Below are 18268 nucleotides of genomic sequence, written 5' to 3' on the forward strand. Positions count from 1 at the left end.
TGCTATTGCCTAACATGCCTACGTTTTAGCCAGAAAACTCAACACCAAGCATACAGATATACAGCGAAACGGTAATTCCGTGGCAGCGATTGCAAGACGATCCGGTCTAACCTTTGCAACCATGCGCTGGAAGGTGATGTCCTCGTCATCAATCTTGTCCTTCCCCTTCCCCAACTTCCTATCTGCGCATGCACAACCCCCGACACCTCATTGAGGAAATCAATGAAAAAAAATCCGGAGGGGGTAAAAAAGAGGGTGCGGCCGTGACTCGGTGAATCGGTGAAAGCGGGAAAGGGCGCACACCTTTGGGGTCGCTGAGATTGGTGTACTCGCGGACCTCGCGCCCGGACATGGCTGAGGCTGGAGGTCGATGGGAGGGAGCGAAACCCTAACCCAAGTCCGCGTGGAGGCTTCGAGAATCGAGACTAGTCGTTTGGGCGCCTCCGGCTCTCGTCTTGCTGGCGGCTGACTGACTGTGTGAGGATAAAGAGGCGCGGTCGAGTCGCGTCTCCCAGAGCCGTAACGGGTCCAAGGAGGGCTGGGCCTGGACCTGGGCCCTACTTGATACAGATCCGACATCTGGTAAAGTCAAGTGGATCCATCCGTCCGATTGAGAAGAGACAGCTGAGATTGATTGGCACATATTTTTTTCAGTACTTCAGATTGATCCAATATAGGAATACAAGTTTTGTATTTTTTAGTCTTACATGGACTTAAAACTCAAAAAAAAAAAAAATAGAAATTCATTCCCACTTAATTAAGTTAAAAAAAATAATAATACAGAACTACTCATTGTGTATTCACTTGCATGTCTAATCCAACAGCATTGATCACAGCCAAAGCAGACAAGGTCGTCAGTTCATGTAACAAAAAAATGTATCGTTAATACAACAACGGTCGGTTCATGTAACAACATGTATCGTCAGTGTAACCGCAACGGAAGGAATCCGCTTGTCCAATCATAGGTCGATCATCACAAGGAGGAACATTTCATCTGGTCTTCAGATGATACAATTCATCCACACAATAATACAAGATTGCCAGTTCCTGATTACGATACCAGCATCTGTGGTTTATTTGTGCCAAATCTGCTCTTGTTTCTTCTCATACCATTCTTCACCTGAGCTTACTCGCTTCTCTGATTTCCCTCAAATGGACCGAACTGGAGAACTTTCGCCGAAACATGGTGGTGATTTTATTTTTATTTTTTGGAAATGACTATTGGAATATTACTTTGCTTAGAGTATCGGTCTTATTTCAAAGGAGCTCATCTCTTTGATTTAGGTTCTCTGGACCATGCTGGAGGCAAAACTTTGATGTTAGACTTCTCTGCTTCCTCGTCGTTTTCTTCTTCTTCCAGAATCTCTTTGATGAATGCCTCTTTGTTTTCTTTGATGCAGTTCTGCAAGGCAATGAAGGGGTTGACACAGTCTGATCCCTGCAGAGCAAGGAGAAGCAAGCTGTTGTTATTCAGGAGAAATCCGATACAAACTTATCAGATTCTACTAGCAGTGGAGAGTCAAGCTCAATTTTGATGTGAAAAATGAATTCAGAAATGAAATTATACAAGTTTTGGAAAACAATAGAAACGAAAATACAACAAGCTCCACTTTTCCAGGAAGGTTTGATCAAGATAGAGCTATTTGAGTAATCATGCAAATAATGATTATCAGCTTCAAATAAAAGGATTTTTCTTATGTTTCATCGATCAACAATAATTCGGACATATTGGAACTTAAACAACAAACTCTTGTGTCAAGTATAGAAAAACTGGCAACAGAGACATGAACACATAAATAATCATATATCACGAGACAGAAGTAAAGGTAACAAAGGGCAAAAACATGATGAATAAACAAGCAGCTTATTAAAAACACAAATTTTACAAAGATTTCATCTCTGTCTTTTCACCCTATGTAAACAGAAAGGTTTCACAAATTACTAAATTCAACCTTCTCTTCTTTGGTGCTCTTGAGATAGCAGGAAAATGCATAAATAAATTGGCTCCCACAAGGGCTTTTTTTCAGATCATCTAAACATGGACACTCCAGAGCTTTCTGCACCTTGACATCAATTGACTGCAAAAAGTAAACGGTGCAATTTCACTTTTGTCTCCATATTTTCTGAAAATAGTCGCATATCTAAGAATCTGCCTAAAGAAAGAGAAAAGTTCACACCTCCTCACTCCTATTTCCATCAAAAGCCATAGCTTCTGCATTTAAAATATACATTAGTGCAATACAACCCATTACAAGCTCCAAAAGTCCAAAGCAAACAACGAAAATTATGCAGATTCACAATTCTTTCAACATCTATATTAGAACAAGTTGGTATAACAGAAGTTATGTTTCCTTTATCTAATAGGCATATCTGTTAGACTGATCTCTCACTAATTAAGCCCAACGGCTTAATTAGAACCTTGACCCGCGCCCTGATCGGGGGCGTCCAGCCCATTTTGGCTGGTGGGCCCCCGTCGCCAGCGCTATAAAAAGAGGTGGGGGCCGGGGCGCTCGGTACGAGGTTCACCGCGCCGCTAGTCACCCCACCGACACCTAAACCCCAACCGATCTAGAGGAGAGGGCGCTGTGCCGACGGGAAGCTCCACCTGGCCCTCTGCGTCACGCCCTGGACTACGTGCGCCTACGTCACCATCGTCGGACGCCGGCGAGCCCTTCTGCCCCGACCGTCGCTGCCCTAGCGCAGAGCTCCACTGACGAAGCAGAGATGGCGGGTTCTAGCAACCCTACTCCAACCACTGGAGTCTCAGGTATGAACCCATCCATCTCCCCCCTCTCTCCCTTCTACTCTCGGTAGTGCGGTCATCAGATTATCGAAGATGAACATCACATTGCTATCAATGGCATCAGAGCCCACAACCAAACCCTAACCCTAACAGTTCATCTTCGACTAGAAGGGGGGGGGGATCTCTCACCTCTTCTGGCCGTAGATCACCGCCGTGGGCGGCAGAGTACTCGCACCGCCGCTCGACGGCGTGCGGCACAGAGCCGAGCCCCGAGCGCCTCCTCCGCGGGCTCAAGGGGTCAGGCACCACCGTGAAGCCACTCGACGGCGGCGCGCTCACCCCTAGGGGAGCGCGCACGCCGGCGAGGAGCCTCGCGGCGGCACGGTCTCTCCTCTCCGGCGCCGGTCGCCGCGGATCGCCTCGGTCGCCACCGTGTCGCCGCTCGGTCTCGCGAGAGAGAGAGGAGATCGAATGGGTTAGGGTTAGGGCGAGGGGCGCGGCGACGTCGAGTTTTGTTCGGCCGAGATCGCCGCTGCGCCGTCCGATCCAAATGAATGGCTGAGATCGACGCGGGCGGGCGCGGGGGCGCGCTGACGGGCCGAATTGGCGACCCAGGCCCAGGTTGCGGCCTGGGCGCGCGTCAGCCGTCGCGGGCGCGTCCGCCGCGGGCCGCTAGCGGGCCAAATCTCCGGCCGGGCCGTCAAACAGTAAAGGTTTTCGACCAAAAAAAAATAATAATAATAATTAAGCTGGGCCCAACAGTAACGGGCCGAAAGTGAAATGGATGGGCTGTCAAGGCCGAAATGGCGTTTTCAACAGTATAAAAGTATCTATACTGTTTAGTATTTTCCAGAAAGTATTTAAAATTGTTTTCCACTGCGTATTTTCATTATTAAATTCAAACCAACGGGAGAATTTAATTCTGGAAATGAAAATGATGATTATTATTATAATTTTGTTATTATTCTGACCAACGTTGATTAATAGCAATATTATAATAATATTAATGTATAATCTCATGTATTAATTCTATTTCTGCCCAACGGTGATATAGAATTAGTGCAGGGAACAGTTGTATGTTTTGATTTTAACCAACGCTGCAATCAAGGCATGCAATTGTGGTGTCATTTCATGTTCTCACATTATTTGAATTGTATTTTCAGGAGGGTACAACTTGATGGGTTGTATCAATGAGATTCCAACTCTGAAAGGTGACAACTATTCAGAATGGAAAAAGAAGATCGACCTAGCCTTCATCTTGGCTGAGGTTGATTGGGTAGTCACCACACCGTGTCCTACAGATCCTGTGGCACCGGTGAGGGAGACAAACGAGGCTGATGCCGCTTGGGCAACCAGAGATAGGGATTATCAATCCCAAAAGATGGCCTATGACCTTGAGCATAGGAAGTGGGTCACTGCCAACAAGAAATGTTTGGCAGTGATAAAGAACACGATTGAGCCTGCTATTGTGGGTTCGATCCCAGAGTGTGACACTGCCACTGAGTACCTGAACAGAATAAAGAGTCAGTTTACTGGCTCTTCAAAGACTTATGCTACCCAGCTGATAAAGCAGCTGGTAACAGAAAGATACTCAGGTGGAGGCAGTGGCATAAGAGAGCACATACTGAGGATGAGCAACTTGGCATCCAAGCTCAAACCAATGGATCTGGCTCTAAAGGATGAGTTCCTTATCCATTTGATTTTTGCTTCTTTGCCAAAAGAGTTTGATACATTTGTTGTGAACTACAACATACAGCCCGAGAAGTGGGATTTAGAGAAGCTCATTGCTATGTGTGTGCAAGAAGAGGAAAGGATAAAAACTTCACATGGTGGTTCCATCAACTATGTGAAAGAGAATAACAAGAAAAAGAATTTCGATGCCAACTCTCCAAAGGGCAAGGGCAAAGGCCCCATGCAGCATCAACAAAAGAAATTCACAGTGGAGAAAGATCAGTGTCTTCATTGCAAGAAGACGGGGCATTACAAGAAAGACTGTCCCGAATTCTTGAAAATGATAATGGCAAAGAAAGGTGAGAACATTATTACGTTCATAAATGAAATCCTGTATGTGAGTTATTCGAAATCTACATGGTGGATTGACTCAGGAGCAACTGTTCATGTTGCAAACTCATTACAGGGATTCCGTTCGACGAGGACTACGCAAAGAAGCGAAAGACACGTTAAAGTCGCAAATGGAGTCCAAGCAGATGTTGAAGCCGTTGGCGACCTTCCTCTGGAGCTTGCTGATGGATTCACATTAATTCTTAGAGATGTGCTTTATGTTCCCTCTTTACAGAGGAATTTGATTAGTGTTTCATGTTTGGACAATGATGGATATGATTGCCATTTTGGAAATGGCAAATGTAAGATAACATTCAATAATGCATGTGTTGGGATTGCTATCTTACAAAATGAGTTATATTTGTTATCACTACGTGATGAAGTAAATGTTATATGTGATAGTGAAAACGTATCCTCGTCTGCGGATGTAAACAGAAAACGAAAGCGAACTCAAGATGCATCGTCGAAATTATGGCACTGTCGTTTAGGCCATATTTCGAGGGGGAGAATAGAGAGACTAGTAAAGAATGATATTCTTCCTCCATTAGAGTTCGCAGACTTAGAGCAATGCAGAGATTGCATAAAAGGAAAATATGTAAAGAAAATTAAGAAAAATGCCAAACGAAGCACAGGAATATTAGAAATAATCCACACAGACATATGTGGTCCATTTCCTGTGAAAAGTGTGGATGGTTTTGACTCGTTCATAACATTCACAGATGATTACTCCCGTTTTGGCTATATTTATCCAATTAAAGAAAGAACAGAAGCATTGGATAAATTTAAGATATTCAAAGCAGAAGTTGAGAACCAACACAGTTTAAAGATTAAGATAGTCAGATCTGACCGTGGAGGGGAGTACTACGGTCGTCATACCCCGTATGGACAGATTCCTGGACCTTTTGCAAGGTTCTTACAAGAAAATAGAATAGTAGCCCAGTATTCGACACCGGGCGAGCCTCAGCAAAATGGAGTAGCTGAAAGGCGTAACCGTACCCTGATGGATATGGTGCGTAGTATGATGAGTTACTCATCCCTACCATTGGGTCTATGGATAGAAGCATTAAAGACAGCAATCCATATTCTCAATAGAGTACCAAGTAAATCGGTGCCCAAGACACCGTATGAGTTGTGGACAGGGAGAGTACCCTCACTAAAGCATTTACGTGTGTGGGGGAGCCCAGCTGAGGCCAAAGTGTTTAACCCAAACATTGGGAAGCTAGATCCCAAAACAGTTAGTTGCCATTTCATTGGCTATCCTGAAAGATCGAAAGGTTATCGTTTCTACTGCCCTGATAGACATACAAAGTTTGTGGAAACGAGACACGCAATCTTCCTAGAAGATGAGATGATGAGGGGGAGCGTGGTAGCTCGAGAGTTTGACCTTGAGGAGAAGCGGGAATATGTGCCCACTCCGTTGACTCATGAGCCATTCTTCTCACTACCCGTTGTAGCTGCACCGACAGTGGAAGACACTGTGATGCAAGCACCTGTGGTTGTCCCTCCTGTGGCAACAACGAATGAAGATGTGGAACCTGTGCTTCAGGAATCCATGGAAGCTATTGCCACAGATCAAGGGGAGCAACAACAGCCTCAACTTGAAAATGTTCCAAATGTGGAGGCTCCTAGAAGGTCTCAAAGAGTGAGAAGATCAGCTATCCCTGACGATTATAAAGTGTATAACATCGAAGAGTTTCAAATGGAAGGTGATCCTACCTCGTTTGAAGAAGCCATGAGAAGCGAACACTCATCCAAGTGGCTTGAGGCCATGGAAGATGAGATAAGATCAATGAGTGCCAACGAGGTTTGGGACTTAGAGGTAATTCCTAAAGGAGCCAAAACAGTGGGCTGCAAATGGGTCTACAAAATAAAATATGACTCCCAAGGGAATATAGAAAAGTATAAAGCGCGACTTGTGGCAAAAGACTTTACGCAAAGAGAAGGGATTGATTACAAAGAGACCTTTTCTCCAGTCTCATGTAAAGATTCCTTCAGAATCATAATGGCGCTGGTAGCCCACTATGGTTTAGACTTGCATCAAATGGATGTAAAGACAGTATTCCTTAACGGGGATTTAGACGAGAGTGTCTATATGGCACAACCGAAAGGCTTTGTCGTAAAAGGAAAAGAACGTCTGGGATGCCGCTTAAAGAAATCCATTTATGGGTTGAAACAGGCTTCAAGGCAGTGGTACTTGAAGTTTGATAAGACAATAAGACAGTTTGGGTTCAAAGAAAATGTAGAGGACAATTGTGTATATTCAAAGTTTAAAAGTGGAAAGTATATCTTTCTGATCTTATATGTGGATGACATCTTGCTTGCGAGTAGTGATGTCAGCCTAATGAAAGAAACAAAGAAGTTCTTGTCCTCGAACTTTGATATGAAAGATCTCGGTGAAGCTACATATGTTCTGGGAATTGAGATACACCGAGATAGAAGCAAAGGGGTATTAGGACTGTCACAAAAGGCATACATAGAAAAGGTCTTGAAAAAGTTCAGTATGCATAAGTGTAGTGCCTCACCTGCACCCATAGTCAAGGGCGATAGATATGGGGATTTTCAATGCCCAAAGAATCAATACGAGATCGATCAAATGAAAGTGGTACCATATGCTTCAGCTGTCGGGAGCTTACAGTATGCGCAAGTTTGTACACGCCCTGACATAGCTTTTGTCACCGGGTTACTTGGCAGATTTCAAAGTAATCCAGGACCAGAACACTGGAAATTGGTAAAGAAGGTCTTGCGTTATTTGCAAGGCACAAAAGGCCTCATGCTAACGTACAGAAAATCAGATTCCTTGCACATAGTAGGGTACTCGGATTCTGATTATGCGGGAGATGATAGAAAGTCCACGTCAGGGTACGTGTTTACTCTCGCAGGAGGAGCAATATCATGGAAAAGCTCCAAACAAACCGTCACTACATCGTCCACAATGTATGCCGAGTTTGTAGCATGTTACGAGGCAACGGGGCAGGTGAACTGGCTAAAGAAGTTCGTACCCGGTTTAAAGGTGGTTGACGACATCTATAGACCACTAAAGTTATACTGCGATAATTATCCGGCAGTACAGTACGCTCACAACAATAAGTCAAGTGGTGCTGCCAAACACATTGACATAAAGTATTACGTTGTGAAGGATAAAGTCCAGGATCAAATCATAAGTCTCGAGCATATAAGTACAGCAAGGATGCTCGCGGATCCGCTAACGAAAGGCTTACCACCCAACGTGTTCAAGGAACATGTAGCCGGCATGGGGTTAAGGGATAGCCTGTGATTCCTGGACTACTAGGGCCCAAAAGTCAAAGAATCTGTTTCAAAACAGAGACGTGCTTGTAGCTACCAAATCTATCGGCGATTGACCGTGACGATGAAGTATGCTCTATGCAACTATCTGTGATGGAATGGGATAAAAGTAAAAGTTTAAAAGTAAAAGTGTAGAGTGAGATCAAGGGGGAGAATGTTAGACTGATCTCTCACTAATTAAGCCCAACGGCTTAATTAGAACCTTGACCCGCGCCCTGATCGGGGGCGTCCAGCCCATTTTGGCTGGTGGGCCCCCGTCGCCAGCGCTATAAAAAGAGGTGGGGGCCGGGGCGCTCGGTACGAGGTTCACCGTGCCGCTAGTCACCCCACCGACACCTAAACCCTAACCGATCTAGAGGAGAGGGCGCTGTGCCGACGGGAAGCTCCACCTGGCCCTCTGCGTCACGCCCTGGACTACGTGCGCCTACGTCACCATCGTCGGACGCCGGCGAGCCCTTCTGCCCCGACCGTCGCTGCCCTAGCGCAGAGCTCCACCGACGAAGCAGAGATGGCGGGTTCTAGCAACCCTACTCCAACCACTGGAGTCTCAGGTATGAACCCATCCATCTCCCCCCTCTCTCCCTTCTACTCTCGGTAGTGCGGTCATCAGATTATCGAAGATGAACATCACATTGCTATCAATATCTTCACGGGTCTTGGATTCAAAAGCTTAACACTTATTCTTGAATGAATGAAGCGGTGAAACTCACTGGGAACTATCTCATATTACAACATAAGAGAAATCAGTTAAATAAGGTATCAATTTTATTCTGCGGGTGATAATATTAACGCATAAATCCTACATTCAACTAGTTCTAAGATCAATAGAAAGCAGAATACGATCATCTCTGAGATAGGAGCATTGCCTTCAGCCACATTCAATGGCTATATCATAAGATCAGAAGAAAGCCACGTATTGACAAGAAAACACTATGATGGAGGTTTTCAAATAATTTCATAATTTGTTACATACATTGTTCGCGCTAAAGATGAGCTACACTGTGCAACAACCTAAAGGAACAGGCAACAGTTGCATAGGCCACCACATGTATCATCCGTGAGTTTCTTAACAAGGTACCTAATGTTCTTAAGCAAGGACGGAGCTAGAAAATTTTCATCAAGGGGGGCAAAGAGCAATGTATAAACAATGAGGGATGCCAAATAATGGTTTTTATCCTCTCTGCAAGCAGATTAAGGTGCTAACTAGACAGGTTCAACAAGCAAGAACAAATCTTGGACCACGATATACAACAACAAACTAGTTGGCAGCGAGGGTGGTGCGAATCACAAAGAGCAGAGTCCCCCCTCCCATTGCGTAATCAGCACCGAGAAAAGGGTTCGACCTGCGGCCAAAGCCTCAATGCCGGAGGAGGACGGCGGGGCAGCGGAAGGGATCGGCCCGGCTGCCGCTACCGATGGCCCGTCTCCACGGGCAGCGCGGCGCTCGTCTCGGTCCATGCAGCAGAGAGGCGTCGTGGAGGCCGCGGCGAGTAAGTTTGGGTCTCGTTTGGAGGCGGCGGCGCCCCGGGGGGGAGGGGGGGTGGGCAGAGCTAGTGGACCAAACGCTAGCTCGTCCCTCCGTCGTATACCTGCACGGGACGGGAGTAGCCACACCAAGTAGTGCGCGTACTTGGAAAGGATGACGGCTGAGTCGGAGTCAGCGGGCCGCGTGGGCTCGAAGAAAGTTTGGAGTGTTTGGGGCTTGTTTGGGTGATGTCCATAATTTGTCAAACTTTTGTATGACCAGTGTGGCATGTCATAATTTTTTGGCAAATAAAACGTTCGCCAAGGCAAACTATGGTATGAAAACGAGTCAGCAAAAACAACCAAACAAACCTGAAGTGCCGAGTGGAAGAGCCTAATTCGATTTTCTTTTCTTTCAGAGGAGTATTTGCCATACTGGGTGATTTTGGTGCAGTTGGGATCATGGACTTCGTGTCATATGCAGAGGAAGAATAGGTAAACCATGCGAGCGAGAAGGAAAATGTTATTGAAATTGCTCCAACATCGATGCAAATGAGGCTGGAGAGAGAGAGAGAGAGAGGAGAGAGAGAGAGAGCATATCGCAGGATTGGTCAAGAGTATGATTAGAGGCATCCACTAGCCAATATTCCAACTGATATATGTATTAGCAAATTTGCTTTTCTTTATATGTTCGCCTCTCCTTAAAATATCGCTCTACTGTGTTTGGACCTACAACCTCGCTTAAAAGAAGTGGATCAAACATATATGGACAGGCCAAAATTCAAAATTAGACAATATACCTGAACGTATTTAAAAAATAGATAATATATAGTTGTATTTATTAATTTAGCATTTTTATTCGGCACACGGTGTGCCGAATACGGCACTGTTGCCCGTATTCGACACACCGTGTGTCGAATATAAACTATATTCGACACACGGTGTGTCGAATACGGGCAACAGTGCCGTATTCGGCACACCGTGTGCCAAAAAACACTTTTTTGATACACGATCATGTCACATCTGCTTTTTCGGTGCATTGTCATGTCGGTACTGAATAAAGTGTTTTTCGGCACACGGTGTGCCGAATACGGCATTGTTGCCCGTATACCGTATTCGGCACACCGTGCACCTAAGTCCTTTCCCAATTTTATTTATTTTGAAATCAACACAAGAGATTTAGGGCGCGTTTGGTTACAGATTCTCACCCGATTCTCAAGCGTTTCTTCGAGAATACATACCAAACGGTGAGGTGATTCTCTGAAACGGTGAGATGATTCTCGTTGAAACGTGAAACAGCTTCGGAGGTGTTTCTCCGATTCTCGGAATCACCTGCCTCTGAGAAACGTTTTTCCGAGAAACCGAATCCAAACCAAACGCGCCCTTAATAAAGTCATGCGATCAAGCAATGGATTGAAAAATTGTCGCAGAAAAAGTAGAGATGATAAATAATGCACATTGATCACAACTATGTGTTAGATGGCGCTGGCCACAACTTTTTTTTGACAGTATTGGTCGTAGCCTTACAGTGTACTCCCTCGTAACATTTAGTCAAATTTCTAAAACTTTAACTAACATTAGCTTTTAAAATATTTAGTTTAAAAACTTTAAAGTTTAATAATAGATTTTCTTAAAAAATACTTTTATATCATAAATCTATTAGATTTTATAAATATTTTTTGATAAAAAATAATAGTCAAAAGTATACATAGGAGACTGTTTTTTCTTTCAAAAACGTCATATATAGTTTGTCTACACATTTGTCAGTAGGGTACAGTCATCGTATCAAGAAAAAACAAGAGATTATACAGCGCCGTCTTTTCTACTGGAACTAGAAAGGGCATTATCGATGAATCAGGAACCAAGGGTCCCCGAATCTCGAGGTCAGGTCAGCAATCCGTCACGTGGTGCCATCCCGCGAGGTCACATCCGTAAGGTAAAAAAGACTAAGTCCCGGGAGAGGGCGCTCGGGGCCACAGTCAGTGGTCCCCGAGTACCCGGGTTCCTCGATGATCTGCGAAGACGAAGTGCCGGGAAAAAAGTGCTCGGAGAGGTAAACGATGACCCCCGAGCACCCAAGTCCCCCGACGATCAGGAAAACCAAGTACCGGGAGGGGTGTGCCCGGGGCCGCGAGCAGTGGCCCCCCGGGCACCCGAGTACCCTGAGGACCCACTGAAAGAAGTTCCGGGAGAGAGTGCTCGGGCTGCGAGCTGCGGCCCCTGAGCACTCGCTCCCCGAGGATCCGTACAAGCATGCCCGGGAGAGAGTGCTCGGGGAGGTGAACAGTGGCCCCCGAGCACTCAGTTCCCCGAGGACCAAGGAAGGGCGTTCTCGGGAGAGAGTGCTCGGGGAGGTGAACAGTGATCCTCGAGCACTCGGTCCCCTGACGACCCAGGAAGCCCCTCCGTCAGTGGCCCCCACAGGGGCCCAGCAATGAGGCGTCAGCCGGTGAAAGGCCCGAGGCCGCATTTAAGAGCGCGCATGGCCTGTCACCTCCAACTGCTCCCGCCACGCTCGGTGTCAGTTCCTGCCACATTCTGGCAGAAGGGCGTGGGGAGATTAAATGCACGGGTCCCATTCCGTGCCATCCGGCGCGCCTCGGGATAGCGTCGCACGGCCCAAGGCGTTCCGTCTGCTGCGCTGCTGTGGCAGGCGAACAAGACAGGGCGGGCACGCCGGGCTGCTCTGTGACTGCCCGGTGGGCCCTCTCCACGGCGCCCGTTGCCAGTGCCATCATGGCGACTGATGACCGGGCGCGGGGCGCGTTTTCAACCCCCGTCACTTCGCACAGAGGCTCTGATGACTCCTTTTCCATTTATGGCACCTTGGTACCCGTGCCCTCCCATTCGGGGCACGCTACTGCCGGCGGGTATTTAAAGCGGCCGGCAGCACGGACAAAGACAGGCGAAAAAAGGTCTTGAGCATGGTATTGGTGGTGGAACGCGATGAGTGCTCTGGGGCAAGATGCTGGGTCCCAGCTCCCGACCGCTCCCGAGCACTCCCCGATCCTCTCGGCTCCTCCCGAGCAGGGGGTCGAGCCCGAGCACTTAGCTCCTCCCAACCAGGGAGTCGAGCCCGAGCACTTGGCTCCCCCCAACCAGGGAGTCGAGCCCGAGCACCCGGCCGGCCCCGACCACGTCGCCAAGCTCGGGGGCTGTGACAGGCCCTCGGGTGAAGCCGCAGTCCGGGGCCGCCGTGTACTGCGACCGGTGTACTTCATCAGTGAAGTCATTTGGGATGCTAAGACAAGATACCCCCAAGCCCAGAAGCTGCTCTACGCCGTGCTCGTTGCTTCCCGGAAGCTGCGCCACTACTTTCAGGCGCACAAGGTCTCGGTGGTTACCACGTACCCACTGGGGCCCATCCTCCGGAACCGAGAGGACACCGGGTGCGTCGTCTAGTGGGCGGTGGAGCTGGCGGAGTTCGACCTGCACTTTGTCAACCGCCAGGTGATCAAAAGCCAGGCGCTCTCTGACTTCGTGGCAGAGTGGACGCCCGTCCCTAAGGTCGACCAAGAAGAGATTTTCGCATATCCCGGGCACGATGCGCCCGGGTACTGGATTATGCACTTCGACGGTTCCCTCACACTGAAAGGCGCGGGGGCCGGAGTGGTTCTAACCTCCCTAACAGGTGAAGAACTCCGGTACGTCGTGCAGCTGTAGTTCCGAGCAACCAACAACATGGTGGAATATGAGGGCCTCATCGCTGGCCTCCGGGCCGCGGTGGGCCTCGGAATTCGTCGCCTCCTGGTCAAGGGAGACTCCCAGCTGGTGGTCAACCAGGTGTCGAAAGAATACCAATGCACGGATCCTCAAATGGCGGCGTACGTGGCAGCAGTCAGGAAGCTGGAGAGGCACTTCGACGGCCTGGAGCTACGGTACATCTCTCGCCACGACAACGCTCTGACTGATGACCTCTCTCGCCTGACCTCTTCCCATGCGTGCGTCCCTGCTGAAGTCTTTGAAGAAAGACTCACACGGCCTTCCGTCCTGCCTGCCGAACAGGACGAAGGGGAAACCTCGAGCCCAATTTAGGGGACCCCGGCGGCGCCCTCAGTGGGAAGCCCCGACAGGGTGCCGCCATCCGGCGAGTGCGCTACGCTTGCTAGCAGTTCTCAAGATGCCTCGTGGATGGACGAGATCCGAGGGTACTTGAAAGAAAAGTTCCTCCCTGGGGATGATATCTCTGCTGAAAGAATTGCTCGGCAGTCCAAACGCTATGCCATAGTAGATGGGGATCTCTACCGGCGTGGCGCAGGCGGCGTCCTCCTGAAATGCATCACCCGGGCAGAAGGCGGTGAGCTTCTCGCTGAGGTCCACAAGGGCGAGTGCGGTGGCCATGCATCGTTCTGCACGTTAGTCGGGAAGGCCTTCCGGCAAGGTTTCTACTGGCCTACAGCCCTCCAGGATGCTTCCGAGCTAGTTCGGCGCTACAGGGCGTGCCAGTTCCACGCAAAGCAGATTCACCAGCCAGCTCAGGCTCTTCAAACCATCCCCCTGTCATGGCCTTTCGCGGTCTGGGGGCTGGACATTCTGGGTCCATTCCCCCGAGCAATTGGGGGCTATGAGTACCTCTATGTCGCCATCGACAAGTACACCAAGTGGCCGGAGGTGGTTCCAGTCGTCAAGGTGACCAAAAACACGGCGCTCCAGTTTATCCGCGGTATCACCCGTCGCTTCGGTGTCCCGAACCGGATCATCACCGACAATGGCACTCAGTTCATGAGTGCCCTATTCGGGGACTACTGCGAGGACCTCGGCATCAAGCTCTGCTTCGCCTCTACCGCTCACCCTTGGAGCAATTGGCGGGTCGAGCGCGCCAACGCGGAGATACTGAAGGGGTTTAAAACCCGGACCTACAATGTGCTCGCAAAGCACGGAAAAGGGTGGATCGACGAGCTGCCTGCCGTGCTATGGGCCCATCGGACCACGCCAAGTCGCGCTACCGGGGAGACTCCTTTCTTCCTTGTGTACGGCGCTGAGGCGGTCCTCCCCTTCGAGCTCAGTCTAGGCTCCCCTCGGGTGCATGCCTACTCTGAAGGCGAACAGGAACAAGAAGGCGCGACGACGTCGACTACTTGGAAGAGCGCTGGCGGTGTGCCGCCGTCCGAGTAGCCCGCTACCAGCAAAGCCTGCGGCGCTATCATCAGCGTCACATCCGGGCCCCGTCTCTCGAGGTGGGGGATCTAGTTCTCCGACACGTCCAATCGCGTGAAGGAAGGAATAAACTGTCCCCTATGTGGGAAGGTCCCTTTACCGTGATCGGTGTCCCGCGAGAAGGCTCCTTTCGACTAGCTGCAGAGGATGGGCAGCCGCTCCCTAATGCGTGGAACATCGAGCATCTGCGCAAATTCTTCCCGTAGATGGCATGTATGCGTGCTCAGGTCAACCAGGCCGGGGGCTTCCCCCCCCCCCGCCCAAGTTGACCGGGGCTACCACTAACCAGGTAAGTCACCCAGTCTTGTAAAAATTGTCAATACAATATATATGTTATCAATGTCCAGTTCTTATAATGTCCAGTGCTTATGTCAAATTTTATTTTTTTTGGAAACCATATGTTTAATCTGTCTGGTGAGATGCTCGATTGTGCAAGAAATTTTTTTTGCTCTCTCATTTTCCCTGTTGATAAAAGAATCCCGATCGGTATGCGTGCGGGTAGTTGCCGCTTACTCATGTCTGTCGTGGTAGGCTGTGGTGTTCGGTGTCGTTGCAGTCCCCCGGGCATCACCGAGTCCCTGGGGTTCTCGGGTAATCCTATCGCTTGAGCAAAGAGTAGTCCGGAGCCTAGGCCCCAGGGGCGGGCTGTCGATGCTCGGTCTGGTCTGTCATACCCGGGCGCCACCGAACCATAGGACCTCTGAGTTATGCCTTTGCCTGTATAGTCCGCTGGTCTGGGTATTCGAGAGGTCTCGAGTCGAAAACAAGAGCAGTCTATAATAAGTACCGCACTAATAGAGCGTACCAAGCAAAGAATCTTTCTATTTTTCTCGAATCACAGATCAACAATCAAAAGCAAAAGCAGCTCGACCTCGAGGGCCTCAGTGCCCAGGTCGCTGCTCGGGCCTAGGGGTCCTCGGGTGGTCCTATTGCTCAGGCATGAGTGGTCGGGATCGCCTAGTCCCGGGCTCCCCATCACGCTCCCCAGTGCTCGGGCGCTCCAGCCGAAGGAACCAAGTTCCCGAGCACTCCGAGCTCGGAGCGCATACCTCTCCTGGATCGGTCGGCCGAAAAGCTGGCAGCTGTCCGGTGAGTGGTTAAATTCATATGAATTTATATTCAGTAATATATTGTTCCCGAGTTATCCTCGGGGCCCTCGTACTCTAATCTGTTCGGTGAGATGGTCTCCTCGCGCACAAAACCCTGCCACGTGTTTGCTTTTCCCAAAACGACAGAACGGACAGTAGAAAGGTGTACCGTACAAACGGCGATGTCTGACCAAAGTCCTTCATGGTGGTCGTGGTGTTCGGTCCGCTTAAAAGGCCCCGGGCACTACCGGGCCTCTAGGGTTCTCGGGTAATCTCACCGCTCGAGCGAAGAGCGGTCGGGAGCCTAGACCCTGGGGGCGGGCTGTCTGTGCTCGGTCCGGTCCGTCCTAGCCCGGGCACCACCAAACCGTGGGGACTCTTGGTCGCATTTCCGCACGCACGTGTCTCCAGTCTGCCTGTTTGAGTGGTCGCAAAATGGGAAAGTGTTCACTGGTTGTGGCGTGCTCCGTGCTGGATCGACCTATCTCCCGAGTAAGGAAGTTCGTGCCTTTGTCTCTTGACTTAGCCGCTGCGGACTCGCGAGGCCTCAGGGGCTGAACGCGCAAAGAAGGCCTCACTACTCGGGCGATGAGTGGTCGGGGCAACTTCGTTCTCGGGGAGGGAAAGGTCGGGCTCGGTCTGACTGAGTACTCCTCGAGACATCAAGTGAAAAGAACAGAAACTTCATCAAGCATTTGGAAGAACACTGGAGTTGCGACCCCAAAGAAAGGCTTCCATTATATTCACAAGAAAGGACAGCTATTCTGAGGGATCACTCCCATATTTACATCAAGTCAAAGAAAAAGAAAATTATAAAAGCCTAATCTGAGTCGGAGCCGTCGGGCTCAGAAGGTAGCGAGGCCTCCTCGCCGCTGCTCCCTGGGTCCGGAGTCGGCGGTGCCTCCCGCATGAAGCAAGCTGTCACCTCGGCGGCGACACCCCGGACTGCTTCCCGGGCGACCTCCTCCTCGGCCTCGACCACCCCTTCCCTAGCTGTTTCTAGCGAGAAGTTCGGATCCCGGCTCAGGTAGCAGGCCAGGACGTGCTCGGCCACCGCTTGGGACAAGCCACACCCTTCCCGGGCAGCTAGCTCCTGCACGGCCTGGGGAAGCGCGTCGAGTCGCTGGCTGATTTTCTTGAAGCCAAGGGCGATGTGGCCGATGCCCGTCCCCTTCGCTCCCACGTGGACTCGCCCGAGCCCGGCCACCCTCACGGACCTTCGTGCTTGCTGAAGGATGTCTTCCATCATCAGCTTCACATCGGTCCATTCGGCCCTGGCGGTCTCGAGCTCATCCTTCATGCTCTGCAGCCACTCCTCGAGGCTCAGTCTCTCGGTCGTGCTGGTCGGGGCGGCGTCGGGCGCCGGGGCTTCTGCCCGCTTCTGCTTCACCTGCTCGGCGAGGGCAGAGAGGGCCTGCTCCCGGGCAGTCAGCTCTGACTCCCACATGGTGGCCCGCTCCTCCCGAGCAGCTGAGGCCACCAACGCCTCGGCAGCCTCCGCCTCCCAGCGGGTCAGCAGCTCCTCCCGGGCGTCTAGAGCCTTCGCCGTCATGCCGACGTCGATCTCGCGGATCGCAACGTCCTCCTCCCGACCCCGGAGCTCCTCCTCCCGACGCTGGAGCTCGGCGCGGCTCTGCTCAACCTCGCCCTTCTGGCGGGCTAAGTCCACCTGGGAGGCCTCCACCGTCCTCTCGCGAGACAGGATTGCCTCCTCCCGAGCCTGCACCAACCTCTCCCTGGCGAGCACCTCAGCGGCCTGTCGCCGCGATGTCTCGGCCAGGCGGGCGGCTTCTTCTTGCTCCTGTACGACCTCCATGCGTATACCCTCCAGGGCCTCCCGTTCCGCCTCTATCGTGCGCCGCTCATTCTCGTTGACGGCGCATGCCGCGGAGACACGGGCCTCAAAAAGGCGACTGCCCTCGGCCAGTTGCTCCCTCTCCTCAAGAAGGGCGGCGTGGCCTGCCTCAAGCTGCGTCTTCTCCCCCGCCACGGCCGCCTCCAGTCGCTCGATCACCTTCTGGGCGCTTCCTAGCACGTCCGGGAGGGGTTCTGCAGGCCGGCTGGGCAACAGCCGGGCGCTGGGTCCCCTGCGAGACCTCTTTGAGGGGCTCGGGGTCCCCGAATACTGCCACGCAGGCACCGCCCTCGACGAGGCCATCCGCCCCGCACTCGATGTGCTTGGGGCGGGCTCCGCCGGCGCAGGTTGCTCGGGCGCGACCTCTGCCATTGGCTCAGGGCAGGGCGGCGCCTGTGTCTCTGTTTCGGCCGGCACGCTCTGCGGCTCCGGCTCCTCCGGTGCGCTCAGCGGCTCCGGCTCCACCGACGTGCTCGGCTCAGGCGCGCTCGGCTCGGGGGCTGGAGCCGGCCTCGGCACCTCCGGCCATCCTTGGTCTCTGGCGGCGTCCGTAGGTGGCCTGAAAAAGAAAATAAGGTCAGTCTCCGAACTCACTCT

At 50.8% G+C, this 18268-nt stretch overlaps 2 protein-coding genes and 1 long non-coding RNA gene across 5 annotated transcripts in view; 1 reads left to right on the plus strand and 2 right to left on the minus strand.

Annotated features, from left to right (window-relative positions):
• LOC133921688 (uncharacterized) overlaps positions 1-18268 on the minus strand; it is a 48872-nt gene that overhangs the window by 1911 nt on the left and 28693 nt on the right. The window contains exons 2-3 of one of the 3 annotated variants that reach the window (XM_062366665.1): positions 304-450; positions 112-182 (exon numbers count right to left, since the gene is read on the minus strand). In XM_062366665.1, the coding sequence (XP_062222649.1) occupies positions 112-182; positions 304-352 (120 nt within the window). In that variant the 5' untranslated portion in view covers positions 353-450. Of the gene's footprint in view, positions 1-111; positions 183-303; positions 451-18268 lie in introns of those variants that run through there. The other 2 variants (XM_062366666.1, XM_062366667.1) reach the window with 2 other exon arrangements.
• On the minus strand, positions 834-9704 carry LOC133921685 (mitochondrial intermembrane space import and assembly protein 40 homolog). Its single transcript, XM_062366662.1, has 4 exons — positions 9451-9704; positions 2178-2212; positions 1953-2078; positions 834-1438 (listed from the first exon to the last, which is right to left on the minus strand). Exons 1-4 carry the CDS (start codon positions 9563-9565, stop codon positions 1268-1270), a joined length of 447 nt encoding a protein of 148 aa, XP_062222646.1. The 5' UTR covers positions 9566-9704; the 3' UTR covers positions 834-1267.
• LOC133921686 (uncharacterized) lies at positions 4582-5158 on the plus strand. Its single transcript, XR_009910311.1, has 2 exons — positions 4582-4773; positions 4881-5158. It is a non-coding gene; the product is annotated as an uncharacterized LOC133921686 (long non-coding RNA).

Source organism: Phragmites australis, chromosome 6 (genome assembly GCF_958298935.1).
Source record: "Phragmites australis chromosome 6, lpPhrAust1.1, whole genome shotgun sequence".
Lineage (NCBI taxonomy): Eukaryota > Viridiplantae > Streptophyta > Magnoliopsida > Poales > Poaceae > Phragmites > Phragmites australis.